Source organism: Sinocyclocheilus anshuiensis, unplaced genomic scaffold (genome assembly GCF_001515605.1).
Source record: "Sinocyclocheilus anshuiensis isolate Anshui unplaced genomic scaffold, SAMN03320099.WGS_v1.1 scaffold701, whole genome shotgun sequence".
NCBI classification, from domain to species: Eukaryota; Metazoa; Chordata; class Actinopteri; order Cypriniformes; family Cyprinidae; genus Sinocyclocheilus; species Sinocyclocheilus anshuiensis.
Genome location: NW_015539895.1, coordinates 1,366,464 through 1,384,359, shown reverse-complemented (window position 1 = coordinate 1,384,359; position 17,896 = coordinate 1,366,464). Strand labels below are relative to the sequence as shown.

The following is a 17,896-nucleotide window of genomic DNA, read 5'->3' as shown; positions in this document are numbered from 1 at the left end:
TATATATATATATATATATAAAACAAAAGTCGCGTTCGCTTGGAGGTAACCATACTAAAAGTACAACAGTACGTACGTCGCTCCAGCGCTTTAAGTACAATGACAAAAGTGTTATTGTCTGTTAGATTTTCTCGTCACATATAAAATCACAATTTACAGTCTTTAGCCCCTTTCACACATACAGTCTTTACTGGTAAATTACCGTTCAGAGATCAGTGAACAGGATCTTTTCAAAAATACTGGTAAATTCGTTCCGGTAATTTACCGGTATGAGAAGTTGTAACATTACCAGTAAATTACCGGTAATGCGCTCTGTGGGAAGTATGAACGCAGAATGAGATTACCGGTGTGAGCACGTACAAGTTCAGAACGCGCTGACGTAAGACGTCTACTTTGGGCCAATCATAACTTTCTGATGCAGATGATGCAATCATCCCTGCGCTGTAGTTCAGTTTGAATTTGTCTAATGCAATGTGTCTGGGCCAAAAGCACTGCATGAATATGAATGTTTGACACAAAAATTAAAACATCAACAAAAACACTGACCGCGTTTCCCCCTCCATGTTTACAAACACAACGCCTGGATGCACAGGCGTTTAGAGGTCACTTCCATTTAATGATGTCACAGAATTTACTGGTATTTTGAAACTGACAGAATGGTGCTTTCCAAAAAGACAGAACGTCACAGTGATTTCCGGTTCCGGTAATTTTACAGCAATTTACTGTGTGTGAAAGGGGCTTTTATTAAGTCTATGAGACAATTAAGGGTTGGCTAACTTTGCTTGACCCACCAAAGAACAAAAAATTTAAAATAAAAATAAATAAATATATCCTACTAAAAACAAGTCCCAGAAAAAAAGTAAAGTCTTTGTATAATTCGCACACTGACGTCATTGAGCCATGATTACTTTTACAAAATAGACTGATGATCCCAATAGGTTCTAAAAACAGTTTCACATCTGCAGCCTACTAGACAGTAGTGCAAGAATGAAATAAATAATAGGAAAGGGAGACACGCGCGCGCAGAGAGAGCGAGAGAGAGAAAGAGAGAGAGAGAGAGAGAGAATCACAACAGTTGGCAGCATGAGTGCTTGTCTCAAAGATGCCTCAGAGGTCTTTCTTACTTGAGTCACGTCTGTCTCCACCTGCGAGCACCAGAGGAGTGACGCTCATTTCATATGTGTGAAGATCAAACCTGTCACTGTCACTTCGGGCCGGTGAGCAGAGGTGAGGTGAGCGCAACCGCTGCGCTTTCCTCACACCGATCAAGATTTTTCAAGTGTGTGAGCCAGTTCTTACAGGACTATGAAGACCACTCGAAAATGCCGTGCTCTGCTGTCTGTGGGGTTAAATCTTCTGGCAGTCTTATTCTCAACGACGGCGTTCATCACGACCTACTGGTGCGAAGGGACTCAGAGGGTCCCCAAACCCAACTGCAGTAAGGAAAGACGGCATCATTGTATTGACTATGGGGTGAACGAGACAGACCCGAGTAAAGTTCACTATAGCTGGGAAACTGGTGACGACCGATTTCTCTTTAGGCATTTTCACACGGGGATCTGGTACTCTTGTGAGGAGAATATCCATGGAGGAGGTGAGAGTTCGTTAAGTCCGTTACATTTAAAATTTCAAAGCCAAGTCATTCAGTGAGGCTGGGTGGTTTTTATTGCTTATTTGTCTGAAACTGGCTGTTTTTTGGCTGTTTATGTCTCAAACTTTGATATAACATTCCCATATTTGTCCTCTACATTTTGAAATGAATCCCTAAACGGTGTAAATTAATGTCAAAGAGTGCTGTTATTACGTGCTATCTACCTCACTCTCTACATGGGCTTTTTTGATTTACATTTGAAAACGTACTAATAAACAGCTAATATGCTAGTAACATGCATGCTAATAGCAACAAGTTGATAGAATTGGTCCCTAAAGTGTTACCGAAACATTTTAATTTATAATATGTACAGTATAGTAAAAAAAAATAATAAATAAACATATAGCAACTTTAAAAACATAACAGTGTGTTTGTGTTAGTCACTTAAATGTGGCCGATATACACATTTGTGTTGTCTTTGTGGGTCCAGTATGTGGGAAAGTGTTACAACCCTTCCCTTCAGTTCATTTTTAGAGTTTTAGACATGCAGGTGAAAAGCTTGTGCATTATTAAACAAGTTAAACAAAAGAACCTGCTTATTTAGATGATATCTGTCAATTAATGTCCATTAACATTCAGTAAAATTATTAAATTATATATAATTAAATTATATAGGGTGTTCTTGCACTGTGGGGAAAACTTCAACAGGTCGTGTGTAAAGCAGTGTGAATGTTTTGCGCAATAGATTTGAGGGGTTGTGTGCCAGCAGCTTTGGAAACATCTGTCAGGATTTACTTACTCTCATTGGGCCTCATTCATGAAACATTCGTAAATATTGGAGTAAATTCTGAGTAATTTGCGCGTAAAACGGACCTTCCCGAAAACTCTCCTCCGAATTCACAAACACTTCGTACACATCAGATCTGATAGTTAAACATGTGTATGTTAATGAACTTGCGCGCTCATTCACAATTAGCATAATCCCCGCCTATGAATTACAGCTACGTAAATTGCGTGTCCAGAAACGCAGTGGAATATTCTGGTCTACTCTCTCAGGTTTGACTCCAGTTTGACGGCTTGGGCCGAATATCCTTAAACACACCCCTCCAACAGTTAGATTGCTATGAGTGAGAGACAGAGAGGAGGAGCGTGCCCATGCCCTCTATTCAATATTCCGTTTCAGATGGAAATACGTCACTACACTGAAATAAAGTCGGCAGCAACTTCCGGTTCACGCGGACTTTAAAACGGCCAGCTGGTGGTGCTGGACGCTTTGGTGGCACAGCGTTTTTCTAGCTGAGCCTGAGAGACGCTTTGGTTGCTATGATTTGAAATATCCACGGCAGTAACATATTACTAGTATCTCATTTTAAGAATATTACTGAATATAAAAATTCAGTAACCAGCAATATGAACTTCTCTATTGTTGTTCAGTTGTTGTACAAGTAGGATGATTGGTCGGTGTAGTATTTGTCCCGCCCCTCCTCCATTGATTGGACGGCTGGGTAAAAAGTGAAAGTGACAAGCAAACTCCCAGCTACCAAAAAAAAAAAAAACGGGGCAAACGACCTTGTAAAATATTATGATGGCAGTGCATCAAAATTCAGTGTCATCAGTTTGCCAAAAAGAACACAGAACGTTTTACGCACCATTTACACATGGTAGGGAGCAGGTGTAAATTTCTTTCATACCAACTAACATTTTGAAAATACGAACACTTTCATGAATCCAAAAATTTACGTCAGAACGGCTTTACGAACGATTTACACAAAAATTCGTTCTGCTCGTGTTTCATGAATGAGGCCCATTGAGTTTTGAGGAAGTTGGTAAAGGCACCATTAGATAACCACATTCCCCATGGAACACAGTGAAATAAGCAGATCTTGGATAGCCTCATATTTTCAAAGGATGCGCTCTTTAAAATGTTTTTTTTCTAATCAGACGGGTAAGTTTAGTCACAAATTCTATGCTAGATCATTGTGAATTATTGGTTAGTGAACATACATCAAGATTATCCTGCAAAAGGAATAGAATATGAAAGGAAAATATCGCTGTGTCTTTTGCTTCTTGTTTAATTAAATCGGTTTTCAGAATAATCACAGACTTACTGACATAATGTCTTCAATACGCAGACATAAACAGAAAGTTTAGTATTGTATTCAATTTAATCTAACAGACTTTGTAAAAGGGAGCGAGAAGGTCAGTGTGTGTTACACTGATGAGGATTAAGTTATGTGACTTAATGAGTTTTTTTTCTATTTTGGTAAGCATTGCTGTTGACATTCTCTTCTATCTAGTGATCAGTGGGATTTATGATTAATCTGAGAACGGTGTTAGACAAGCTTTGTGCTGAAAGCTCATCACACATCCACACAATCTTCGTGTAATGATTTATTATCATCATTAACATAATATTCTAAACCTATAACATTTGCGCATGCAATGTCATCTTACAGACTTATCGGGGCATGAGTAGAAGAAATCAAGAAAGTAAACCAAAGTCAAGATGGTTTTGACAGCTGGTCAGTTGTCAGTTGCTTTTGTCAAGTCAAGTCAAGTCAAGTCACCTTTATTTATATAGCGCTTTTAACAATACAGATTGTGTCAAAGCAACTGAACAGCATTAATTAGGAAAATAGTGTCAATAATGCAAAATGACAATAGTAAACACAAATTTTTCAGTTAAAGACAGTTCATCATTGAATTCAGTGATGTCAACATCCAGCTCAGTTTAAATAGTATCTTTGCAATCAAGTCAACGGTATCGCTGGAAATGAAGTGTCCCCAACTAAGCAAGCCAGAGGCGACAGCGGCAAGGAACCAAAACTCCATCGGTGACAGAATGGAGAAAAAACCTTGGGAGAAACCAGGCTCAGTCGGGGGGCCAGTTCTCCTCTGACCAGACGAACCAGCAGTACGGAAAAATCAATTTAAGACGTAATAAAACAGACGATGAACACTATTAACAGCAATTATTATATGATGCAATCAAACTTATAGCAAAATGTGGTAGTTCTGTATGTTGTTTCAGGGTTGGCATCATCTGAGGTCCTCTGAGGGGTTGGCATCATCTCTTCTCAGGTGTTCTGGATCCAGACTGAAGCTTGTGTAAATCCTAGTTACCACGGGATGTCAATTGACAATTTTGTCAATTCTCTTAACATCTTGGTGATGTTTTGAACCCCTTTCATGTGTAAATATAGAAGCAGCTTAACTGCCTATACTGCAGAGCCATCAATAACTGCAAAGATTTATAAAGTGACTAAAATGTCCAAGAATTTGACTGATAGTTCCGGTGGTGGAGTGGCACAGCCAAATTCATAGCGAGCATGAAAACATAGCGTGCTAATTAATAAATCATACTTAAAGATCTCTTCTCTTTGCCCATTGTCTGATCACAGTACCACATAATAATGCTAATGGCCATCAAATCATCCACTTTCATTACCAATGCAATTACCCTCCACCAACCTCAGATAGCAGATTAAACTCATTAGAGGTCAATCAAAAGTCAGGGGTCTTTATTCCTATGGAATATTGGAAGAACAGGAATGAATTGAATGCAGATGATTACAGCTTTTAAATCCATAATGAATGAGTCAGCCCATGTCATTCTGATTCCCACTGGGTAGGCATTGGAAAATGAAATGCTTATTCTTCTTAATATGTATGTGATACAATTGCATCACATTGTGCCTAAGATAGTATTCACATGTTCTAGTCTACTAATAATAAAATTATAATAAAAAAAAAAACTTTTTAAAGGAGTATTTATCAGAAATATTATTTACCAGAATTTATTAAGGAGAAAAATGTAAATCTGCAGTATTTCTGAAAAAAAAGAAAAAAATTTAATTATAATTATAGTTTAAATTTATAGTTATAGATTTTTTTTAAATAAAATAAATTAATTGGAGATGCTTTTGATTGAAAATTTAATTTAACCATTAAAACAGAGTATAGAAAAATGAAAATGAAAAAAAAAAAAACCTGAAATTGGAAATAAAACGGATTTCATAGGGCCCTATAATTATAATCAATTTTTTGTGGTAATAAAAATAGATGTAAGTGAACAATATCCTTTAAAATTACTTAAAATACATATATAATCGCAATGAGGAAATAATAATTAGTTCAAATAAAGTATCAAAAGCAAGAAATCATATGGTTTTATTGAACAAAACTGTTAAAATACATAATGTATTATAAACAATAGAGCTAATGTACATTACGCATTACAACAAAGGCCTGCAGAGGGCGCCAACGGCCTGATGATTATTTTTACACATTTGTGTCCGATCTAATACTTGTTTAATATTGACCAAGCATCATTCATTCAAATGTCCACTTAATCTTTAATATTTGGCCATTTCTTTAGGACAGAAATGCTATAGCCACTGTAATCAAAAAATATGTGGACATCAAAACGTGTAAACTCAGAGTGAGGGTTTGAGCTTTTATTTTGAAACCACTATGTATTCGCCTGTGTTTGTGTAGATTTATAAATTATTTACCTTACACATCTGATGAAATGGCGCATGTTGCGTTCCCAGATGAACGTTATAATAAACCCAAACTCACAACAACATGCAGAGATGGGGTTTGAGACGCTCTACACATGTAAATGATAACAGTTCCCGTGGAACTACTGTGAACAGAGCCGCTGTGTGACGCATGTACTTAACCTACACGCATGTAAATAATTAAAGCGCATATACTGTATTAGAACTGCATCGAATATAATTAAATTGTAGCGCTTGTGAATTCACAATTATGCTTAATTATGATTTTTAAATGGGTTTAATATATCATGCAGCCTTGGGATCAGTCTAATAATGTGTTTTATGGATTCTCATCCATGAAATGCGCCACTTCCGGTATTTTGCCGGTGTTGTGCCGAATTCTGCACCCCTGCCAGATTATGCACCCCCTCATTGAAGTCGCTACCTGATTGCCTAATCCTAACCCCTCCCCCACACCTACTCCTAAACCTACCAATACTAGGGGGTGCATAATCTGGCAGGGTGCAAATTTCGGCACTACACCGGTTAGTCTACGCAAGCAAAATGAAGTCGAGGATTTAAAAAAATCGAATAGTCGAATAAAATCGACGAATCGCGACAGCCCTAATAGTATTCAAATGGTAAAAGCATATAGATTCATAGACTGCGCATAGCTTTCTTGAATAACTTTGAAATGGCAGCTTTTCTTTTTAAGATTTAAGAATAGATTTCTTTTTTAAGAATAGCTCTATTTTCATGTGTGTGTGACCAGTTTACAAATGAGTCTGTATCCAAAAAAGGGACTAAAATGATGAATCATTGTAGACATTCCATGTTATTGATATAAATGAAATGATTACCACAAGTGCCTCACGTAAATGGTGAAATAAAGCCCACTAGAAATTAAATTACTCATTCTTGCATCACTGGCCGTTTTTGGAATCGGTTAATGTATTTCTCCTGGTGCAGTGAGATTCCTTATTCAAATTGAGGAGAGGTTACCACAGGCCACTTATCTGCCTGGCAGAAGGATTAAACTCCCTCTAGGGACCTTATTTACTGAGGAACAAAAGCTCAGGGGAGATGTAATGAGAAAAGAAGTGCACTTAGAAGGTCCAGAATATGAAATCCAGAATATGACTCCCTGTCATGTTCAGTGGCAACCTAATGTGTGATCAGTCACAGTCTAAACTACTTTCTTTACTTCTGCTGTCACTACAGGGTAGGTTTCTGTAAGGACCCACAAGTGGCATATCCTTTCTTTTGATTTCACTGATTGAACCTTCAAAAATCGAATTCTTCCTGGCTGTTTGGCAGTGCAATTTATCGGCATTCATTTGAACTGCTTTTGTACTTTAGCCAAGTTTTTAAATGCTACTTTGAATCTTGATTTCCTAAGGTAATAAAACATTGAAAAGCGTGTGGGATCTGTAATGTAGACAATGCAGTACATAAAGTTTTGTTGAGTCTGACAAGCCTGGAATTATGAGTGTTGTGTCTGCAGACTTACACAGTAGTGCCAATATATTTATTAAATTATTTGAACTGGGCCACATTGTAAGAGAACTTTGAGCCACAAATAGACACAAAAGGAAATGGAAATATGACAATCCCAATATTTCCACATGAAATAGTTTGAAATGTTTTCTGTGCATACTTTAATATGTTGTTGTCTTCACATTATCATGTTACTTTGGATCATCTCTCACTTCTATTTGACCTCTGTCCTTTAGGCAAAGCTAAGCATCTTCTTGTACCCCTCCACTGGCAAGATTATTATTAAAACTTGCAGTTGCAGACTAAAGTTTTATGAAGAAATGGCCTTAAGTCTCAAATTATCCTCACCAGTTTAATTAAAATTCCTATTTGAGAGAATGCACCAAAAACTCTGTTCTAGCCCAAAGACACAGGACAATCTTTATTACAACAGTTATTTTGGTTTACTTGTTTTATCGAAGCAAGTACAGACTCTCTACAGATTTATATGATTGCAAGTGATTAGTTACAGGAAAATCATGCTGTATGCTATCAATTTAACATGACGTTAAGCAGTGAGTGTGAATAAATAAATATATTAATAAATAAATAAATAAGCGAGCGAGCGAGCGAGCGAGCGTGTGTGTGTGTGTGTGTATCACAATCAAAAACATCTGACAGACACTGAAATAACACAGAGGTTAACACTAAGAAACACCACAGTGCGACCATTTCAGCCGCATTTGCAACTACGGAGCCATGGCATGCATGCAGGGAAAAAATTGTAGGCTAAATCGTGCGCACGATTTACTATTTTGTTCCCTCGATTTATAAATTGTGCTCACGATTTACTAATTTGTTCCCTCGATTTGCTAAATCGTGCACACGATTTATAAATCGAGAGAAAGAATTAGTAAATTGTGCACACGATTTAGCAAATCGAGGGAACGAAATAGTAATCGTGTGCACGTTTTAGTACATCGAGGGAACAAATTAGTAAATCGTGTACACGATTTATTTATTTTTTCTTGCATGTCATGTGCGGGGCTCCGTATGCGACTGAAAACTGGGTACTGCAAACGACTATGAAAAAATATTTAGGAGCACCAGTGCGACTGACCCGATCAGCATGTTTGCTCTCAGGGGAGCTTCAAAGGTTTGTGCTTGCAACGTGTTTTTGCAGCGGTGAGTAATGTATCACAGACATGATATCTCTTGATTCCTTGAACGCAATGTTAATCAGAATCCACTCACTGCTCAAAACACCAGAGTTTTGTTCAGTGCTGAGTTATGCAAGTTCACGAATCCTCTCATTATAACAAAGGAAGTGTGTAGACACGATGTAAATATAAGATTCATTGTGCAGTGGAGAGAGTTTTGTTTATTATATGGAACTTTATGAGATCGCGATGAATTAAGGTGAGTTACAGCTTTTAAAGATTATAAGGGAGTTTGTAAATGTGATATTGATTTAATACAGTTCAATAAACAAGAAGTTAATATTAATTGACTTACATTGTCTGACTACAACACTATTGCCTGATTTTGCTCTAGTCTAGTTTGTCAACGAACACAGTTCGTCAAAGTCACAGCTGAGCAGCTGCGCATCTCCAAACAAACACAGCCATGTTTCGTTTATGAATGAACGTGCATTTTTAAACGAATCTAGTGAGTAAATGATTCAATTACCCATTCATAAAGATTTGCCCTGCGTCCTAATGTTCATACTATCCATCCTAAAAAGTGTGGATCCGTGTGGATAATGGATAATATTGCCCTCAATCCATTGCGCTTTGGCAAATAATTCGGTTCAGATCTAATAACACAAATAATAAAAAGCGCTAAAAACAAACTGCAAACATTGCGGATGTGTGCGCCTGAGAGGTAAGTAGAGAGGTTTAGATAAAGGAGTTTGAGTTAATCAACAGTTAACCTGGTTAAAATATTTATTTACTATTATCTGTGATATATTTAATTGCAGATGATGTTACTATGCGACAGAGCAGTCCATTAAAGACGCAATTGTATGACGTGATAGTATGTCCCAAAGCTGGCCTACTCTTCTTCCTCACATTCAAAAGTGTGTACTTTTTCATCACCAAAAGAGTACATACTTTAAGGGCGTATTATAAGTAGGCACATTGGGACGCATCAAGTCACTTGCTTCATTCGTGAATGAACTAGCCGTTCCAACAAATCAATTGAATGAATGATTCGGTGATAAAAATGACTTGACGCCACCTACTGGCAGTTTTAATTTCATTTTTAAAGTATCATTTAATATTTCTATTATTAAATAGAAATAATATTTCTATTATTAAAGTAAATAATTTAATATTTTCATATTCAAATTTTTATATTTAAAACATTCATCTCAACATGAATTTATGAATTTAATTGCACTCATGCCACCTCTGAGCCTCATTAAACGTCTGTAAATGTACCTACATGCCACTTTTGTGTTCTTCTTTGCCACCTCTGAAAAGCAAATTAATTTTGTCAAAACTGATTTCATTTGAGCGGTAACTTATTCTTCCTATTCTATTGTTTTAATTAGAAATTTTGAAAAAGCTTATATTTTTTTTATTTGACACAGAAGATGTCACTTTTAATAAAGTTATAAAAAATGCCATTACAAAGGTAAAAAAAAAAGCCCCTGTAAATCACTTTGAGAAGTCAAATATCACCTTGTAATATTGATCAGAAGGTGCTCCTATTTTTTATTTTTTAATTGGGAGCACAAGTGCTCCTAAAAAGAAAAGTAAGTGTAGAGCCCTGTCTTTAAACAAAAACTGAAGTGATGGATTGATCCAAGGGGAAGCAGACTGCTAAAGCTGTCTTATCACTGGAAAACAGCACTGTAAAGATGAAGCTGAGCCCCCTGAATCTCAGTACACAAAAAGAGTTTGTAGAGCACAGATGTTAACTCTTCGGTCGTCTTGTGTCTTTCCAGGTGAGAAATGCAGGAGTTTTATTGATCTGGCCCCAGCATCTGAGAGAGGTGAGTAATGGCTGTCATTAGAGTGCCATTCAGGCTTGTCCGACAGCACACACCGAAACTTACAAATGACGGATCTCTTATGTCCGCCTTGGAGCATCCCTGCTTTATTATCTGATGCATGCTTTGTGGTACATTAGCTGATATATGCATGTTTGAGTGAATGTTCACATTCTGCAGGCCAATACAGGTTATGCACTTTAAGTATGGCAAGCTGTGATCATCACAGTGTGATAAAAAAATTGTATTAGAGTTGTGGTCTGTTAGGACATGTGGACATTTCTTGATCCTTTCCCCTTCTCCATCATTCCTTTTCTTCTTTCCACTATTCTATGAATAAAAAGGGTGTATAAAAAAAGACTGTGCTGCAATGTCACTCTTTAGTAGAGGGTGAGGGTATTTCTCCAGCAGCCACTTTTATGTGGCAGGGGTTCAATTATACAGATTTCAACGTTGTACACATTTAAACTGGGGCAACCTTTTTCATGCTTTTCAAATACCCTTTATGTATAATTTATACTATTATTCTTGTCCCAGGCCAAGACCTTTAATCTTAAAGTTTGAAAATCAATTATAAATGAGGTTTTAACTTCAAAGACAAAGGAAATATCCCTTGTGAATAGATTATTTTCAGTGCATAATTTCTAATCAGCCTAGTTACAAAAGTGTGGAAATATTTAGGAAAAATGACATTTCCTTCACAGAATGCTGTTAAACACAATACATAATATGAGAAAAACAAAAAAGACAATTCTAATGTGAAACTTGTGTGTCCACTGTTAACATACTTAAACGGTAAGAGAGTGAACATTGATAACTTAATGCGTTCCTTTACTAAAAATCATTTTAATGGCATGCTTTATTGCTGATGTTTTCTTTGCGGTGACAAAGCCTTCACAGGGGAAATATAATTTAGAATATTAATTTTTTTTTTCAGTTCAGGGGTCTACTGCATAATACATCTTGCCTTGAACAAATCTGGAGATAATACTCCGCAATCAAAAAGGAAAATGAATTTTGCTCGCAAATTACATCTGCTATAGTTTCAGGGGAGAACATTTGCAAGGCAAACTACACCATTCTCTGTTCTCTTTAGACCCCGGTTTTTATCTTTTAAGTCATGACTGATTCTCAAGGTCTCCAGTGATAATCACATTTGATACAAAGCTGCGGATATTTGTGGAATCAGCTGAAGAGTGATGGTGTTAGTGCATTTTGATTGAAGTGTTTTCAGATTCACCCCTCTATCTGAGTGTTGTCTTGTACAGAAGCTTGTCAAAAAATTGTTTGTGCAAACATTAGAATGAGAAATTTGATTTATGACTACCAAATATGCTCAGGTCAGGCCGACAGAAGATTTAGTGCTTCTATCTCTATCCTCTCAATGACACCACAGCTCAGACAATATCAAGCCCTCAAACAGTGCTTTTCTCTGGGACTGCCTCAAGGAGCCCCAGAGAAAATTGACACATTTGTTTATTGTTCGCATGTTTATAGTTGCCTCTGAAAAATGTTAGGCGGACTTTCAAAGGTGCCGCATTTTGTTTGAACTCTTGAAGACAAACACTCCAGACATTAATATTGCATAATGCCATCATATTTCAGGTTAAGATGCTTTAATCACTCACCACCTGCTTTTCTCTCAAAGTCTGTCATCTTTTATTCAACGCATGTGAGGGAATGCATTGGGAAACCCCAAATGAAGTCAAATTTCACAGTGGATAATGGGTAGCACAGGTGTTGCAGCAGCAGCTAGACTGTAAGGTAAACTCTGAATGTTCAAAGTAAGCAAAATAGTGTTATGTTCTCAAACCAAAACAGCCTCTATCTCTACAGAGTTCTCCTTTGAGAAAACTCTGGGGTGAATAGGAATTCTACGAATTAGGAGGAGCTGATTGCTGTTATGGAAACACCCTGGAGTCAGTCTGATGGATACAGTTAGATGTTTCCCTAATCTCTCAAAAATACGTTTATAAATAAAATTAAAGCTGCAAGCAGCGATGAAAGGGCCCTCGCACCTGGACTCACCGCCACCCGGTGGCTTTAGGAAAACAGCGAACGGTGGGCAATATGCTTTTAAAGTGGTAAATATAGGAAGAACATGTCAAAGTCATTTATACATGTGCCAGACTTCCTGCTGCCACCTGGTGGTGATATGACTATAGCTGAATATTGGCATGTAGATGTCTTCAAGCCAGGACTTTTATCAAAAATGTGAAGTTTGGTGCAGATTGAACATGGTATGTTTGAGTTAGTGTAAAGCATGACATATCCTGTTGCCAACAGGTGGTTTAAAACACAAGGGCAGCATTGCTTTTCAAATTGCAGCTAAAGAGAAAGTTGACTTCTAATAATTACTTAGGACTGTTTATGCATTCCTTTTTGGAGTATTCAACACCATTACAGAGTACAAATGCTTCTTTTTGCATTAAAATAAAAAAAACAACAATTTTGAATTGCAATAATATTTCACAATATTACTGTTTTTTTTTTACTGTGTTTTTGATCAAATAAATGCAGCCTTGGCAGTGGTGGTTCTACATTGAATTACACCCTGGGCGAGACCCCCTTCGAGCCCTGTTCTGTAACAGAAAGTCATTTTTTGATTTGAAACCCCATAACGTTTTGACAAAACGTCTGAGAAGTTGGTTTATGAAATACAATTTGAAAAGTAGTCCGATTTAAATTATAATTACACAGATTTGAAAATTCCATTGGCTAATTACAGGGCCTAACGTTAACCCAACTGATGGAAATAAATAATAACTGAACTTGTAACAGTTTTGTTGCAAAGCACAATATTATGGTGAAATTAGATCTCGTGTTTGTTGAGTTAAAACCGAATTATTGTTGTATAAGCATAGCAAGCATCATAGCAAAAAGGCTAACAAACTTAAGAGTTATACCCACCAATTAACATTAGCCCTTCATTCATGACATGGATACCGTAATAATCATACAGAGAGAACATAGTTGCATACCTTTATCTTTTGCTCGTTTCTCCTCTTCTTCTTTTCTTTTTTTTCTAAATTGGGCACCTGATGGCTTTGACCTTTTCCTGTCCATCTCTGTGTTTATTTGGCACTCGACAATCAACAGATTTCCCATCCCCCCAACACTGTCACTCACGACCAGAAGTCAAGACTAAACCAATTCACCTTGGTGACCACATAATCGTTTTGTATTACCTATTTTTATTAGCCATTTCACACAATTCAGAAAAACAAAAATGTGCAGGAACTATAGGCCTGTATTTATAATATTATGAATGAAATGTGCGTTATTTGGAAGAAAGTCGAGGTGTGACTGACTTTAGCCCACTAATTCCATTAGAGTATTGCTCTATACAGTGGATCCCCCGTTCCCCTCCACCCCCCGTCCGTTCCATTTGGGAGAGACCCAGAGGTGAACTGTACCCCGCGCCGCGCCCCGCTCCCCTTTCCTCTTCTCACACAGCTTCTGTGCACGGCACCTTCTCAGCAAGCAGGGGCGCCAATTTGCCAATTCCCCACACAGTGAAATGATAGATAATAGAAAACCGCTTCGCGGCGGCGTCGCAGAGGATTATTATTATTTATTTTTTTACTGCTCGTGCCGCCCCCCATGTATCATGAAAAAATACCGCCCCGGGCGGCTGCCCGGTTCGCCCGTGCCAAAAACCGCTACTGAGCCTTGGTGAGCATAAGAGACTACTTTCAAAAACACTTAAAAATCATACTGACCTCAAACGTTTGAACAGTATTGAACTCAAGCTGCACGAACTCCACAGGTTTGTGTAAAACCTGATGATCACGTTCTCCAGCATTATTTGAGCTGATCCAAAGAGCATCTTGTACATCTGACCATCTGTATAAAGAGTTACATGATCAATTTTACAAATGAGCTTATTTGATTAGTTGCCTAGAATTAGTGCATAATCTCAAATATTTATTAATTATAAGTCATATCATTTCACTGTTTAACATTTTTCATAATCCTAAAACCTTTATTTTCGGATTTAAATTTGATTTGTAATCTGTTCGTTTATGGAGCAGTAATTAGAGACGGATGCTCATATCTCTTAGTGACCTTACTGAACTCAAAACACCCATCTGTTCTTTGCCAACTGAACTCAGCATAAAGAAGAACGACTATGAAAAAATGTGTCCAATGCATGTCCGTTTTATATGCAGTGGGCGAGTTGTTAAATTCCCGCTCGAATCTGACAGTGTGAATAAAAACGACAGAGAGAATTATGGGGCAACAGCAGAGCACTTTGCTCACCAGTGTATGTGTGTATTGCAGGTGTCCTTTGGCTGTCAGTTGTGTCTGAGGTGCTATACATCATGCTGCTGGTCGTTGGCTTCAGTCTGATGTGTCTGGAGCTTTTTCACTCCAGTAACGTGATCGATGGACTCAAACTGAATGCCTTCGCCGCAGTCTTCACTGTGCTGTCAGGTAGGCCTCTACCTTTGTCCCCACCTCACGCTTAGAGAAACTAATTGTGCATTACTTCATTACATTCAACACCCATACAAAGACGCCTGTTTGGTCTCACCACAGTCACAAATGATGGTGACAATAGAAAGTTTTGGGCTTGTATAATTCATACAGCATCATCTGTGAATCCCTGCAGAATTTCAGCAATCATTCAAAATTGGTAATTTTCAAGTTAGTGATTCGGTAATAGTGCTAAAAGATCTCTTAATTGATATTACATATAATATTACATATAATTAATATATGTGTGTGTGTGAATATTTTACACTCTATTGTTATTACTAGAATAATACTTTATGAGCAGAATAACCTAAAACAAGCCTCTTGATATACAAATGTTAATTTTTGTTGTTAATGTTACTGTTTTATTAAGATTCAGTGGAATCCGTTAACTAGTAATTTCACATTCGAGACACACTGACTTGAGAACGAGATGATGTGGAGAAAACAGAGGTCTCCCCGGACTACATCTCTCTCCCTCTGCAATCTAGTGCATCGTGGGTAAACCTCAGCAGAAGTGAATTTCTGATTATTTGATTTGCTGAATACCCAATAGTCTTGCTCATTTGGGGTCTTAATGCTTTTTAATTCCAACTGCAGCCGAGAGAGAGAGAGTGAAATCACCCAACCAGAGATGAGCCTTCTCGTGGTTAGCTGACAGCAGTTAAACACAAGTTACGATAAAATTAAATAGGCTTTGAACTTTTCAAAGGAAGAAAATATTCCCATATCTTTAGTTGTAGACATCACAGGTTGTCAGTCTATTCAAACTACAAAATTTTTCCGCAAATGTATCCATCACTTGGAAAAAATTAGCCAGATTAGGCACATGCCAAAATGGACAGCTGCATGATAGCCCATAGGAAAAATTTATTGCTCAGTGGTTGCTTTTCCTAAGCTCAGGAGACTTAGATGAGATTCTCATATATCTCTCATTTTAGTACCAACAGCATTTCAGATGTTTCTCCACAAAATTCCTTAGGAGAAATAGAAGTAGAAACAAATGAGACATGAGAAATATTTGAGAAAAAAAAGAGTCAAAACTGAGAATGTGGTGGAAGAAACAGAGAATATCTCTTTATTGTCTTGCTGCAATCTCTATCAAGAATCCATTATAGGAATATTTTATTGCTCAGTGGTTGCTCTTTCTAACCTCAGGAGACGTAGTGGTGATTCTCATGTATTTCTCATTTGAGTCTCAACAGTGTCTCAGATGTTTCTCCTAAACAATCCTTAGGAGAAATAAAACTGAGACATGAGAAAGTTCTGAACGAAAGGAATCCAAAATGACAATGGGAGAGAAACATGGGAGATCTCTTTATTGTCTTGCTGTTATCTCTTGCAAGAGTCCATTACAAAAATGTTTTATTGCTCAGAGGTTGCTGTTGCTTTTTTATTGCAATGGGGTTTTTCACCTTTAATGGTCAGGACAGTAGGAGTAGAAACAGGAAACGATTGGACAAGTGAGAATTGAACAGGAGCAGGAAAGTACCATTAGCTGGGATTTGAACCCATGCTGCCTGAGTTGCAGTTGTGCTTCACATCGATGTGCTGCCCACAAGGCTATGGCTCTAACAGAGATTACACTTTTGAGATATCAGCTTTGTCTTAATATGTCTTCAGTTTTATTTTAGGAGAAATGTTAAACTTTTACTAATATTGCAAATACTAAAACTATTATTTAAATAGCATTAAACATTTCAGAATTTTTTATTTTATTTATCCTTTATTTTACCAGGATAGTCCCATTGAGATGCAAATCTCTTCTTCCAGGGAGTCCTGGCCAAAATGGCAGCACAAAAAGTTTCACAATAAAACAATTACAAACACATAAACAAACAAAGGTTTGCCCTATATTCAGATGATTACAAATCTGTGACAAAAACAAAACAAAAAAACAACAAGCATTTACTCATAGCAAGTACATGTTTCCTTTAGAGTAGACCATAAAAGTTTTTTTTTTAACAATTTAAAGAGGGGAGTGTTTCCAGCATAATAACACTCTGCAACTCGTTCCATAACGAGGGAGCAAAAAAAGAGAAGGCAGTTTTGCCAAGCTCTGAATATACTCTTGGAACATTTAAAAGTAATTTAGCAGAAGATCTAGTGCTGTAATTACATGTATAAAAGGATAAAAGACTGCAGATATAAATTGGTAATTTACCTAACAGTGCCTTAGCGATAAACAACAGCATGTGCACTTTCCTTCTTTGAAACAAAGAGGACCATCCCACCAATTCATACAATATACAATGATGAGTGCGTGAAGAAGCACTCGTCACAAAACGTAAAGCAGCATGGTATACATAGTCCAACTTTTTAAGTGAAGATAAACTTGCATGCATATAAATCACATCACCATAATCTAACACTGAGAGGAAACAACTTTGTATAATTCTCTTTCTCGCTTCAAAAAGAAAAAATTTCTTTAAGCAAAAAAGAAAACCCAATTTTAGTCTAAGCTTTTTTTTAAGTTTTTCAACATGTACATAAAATCCCAATTTGTCATCCAACCATATGCCCAAGTATTTATAACAACTTACTCTTTCAATAGATTTTCCTTGTAAAGTTGAAATAGGGTAGTCTGTTTCAGTGCGACAATGAGTGAAAAGCATGTATTTTGTTTTCTTTGAGTTTAAAACCAATTTTAAGTTGGACAATGACAGTTGCAGTAACTGAAAAGATTCTTGCAAGAGCTCTATGGCTTGATTCACCGAATGTGCTACTGTGTAAATAATTGTGTCATCAGCATATAAATGAATTCTAGCTGAGGTTATCCCACGACCAAGGTCATTAATATAAATAGAAAATAAAACTGGTGCTAAAATAGAACCCTGTGGAACACCTTTT

At 37.0% G+C, this 17,896-nt stretch overlaps 1 protein-coding gene across 1 annotated transcript in view; it reads left to right on the top strand.

The window, feature by feature from the left end:
* The first annotated feature begins 1,135 nt into the window (after window positions 1–1,135).
* LOC107685933 (germ cell-specific gene 1-like protein) overlaps window positions 1,136–17,896 on the top strand; it is a 36,913-nt gene continuing 20,152 nt past the window's right edge. Inside the window, exons 1-3 of the mRNA XM_016482698.1 lie at window positions 1,136–1,594; window positions 10,523–10,570; window positions 14,852–15,004. Coding sequence (XP_016338184.1) covers window positions 1,306–1,594; window positions 10,523–10,570; window positions 14,852–15,004 — 490 coding nt within the window. The 5' untranslated portion in view covers window positions 1,136–1,305. The remainder of the gene's footprint in view (window positions 1,595–10,522; window positions 10,571–14,851; window positions 15,005–17,896) is intronic.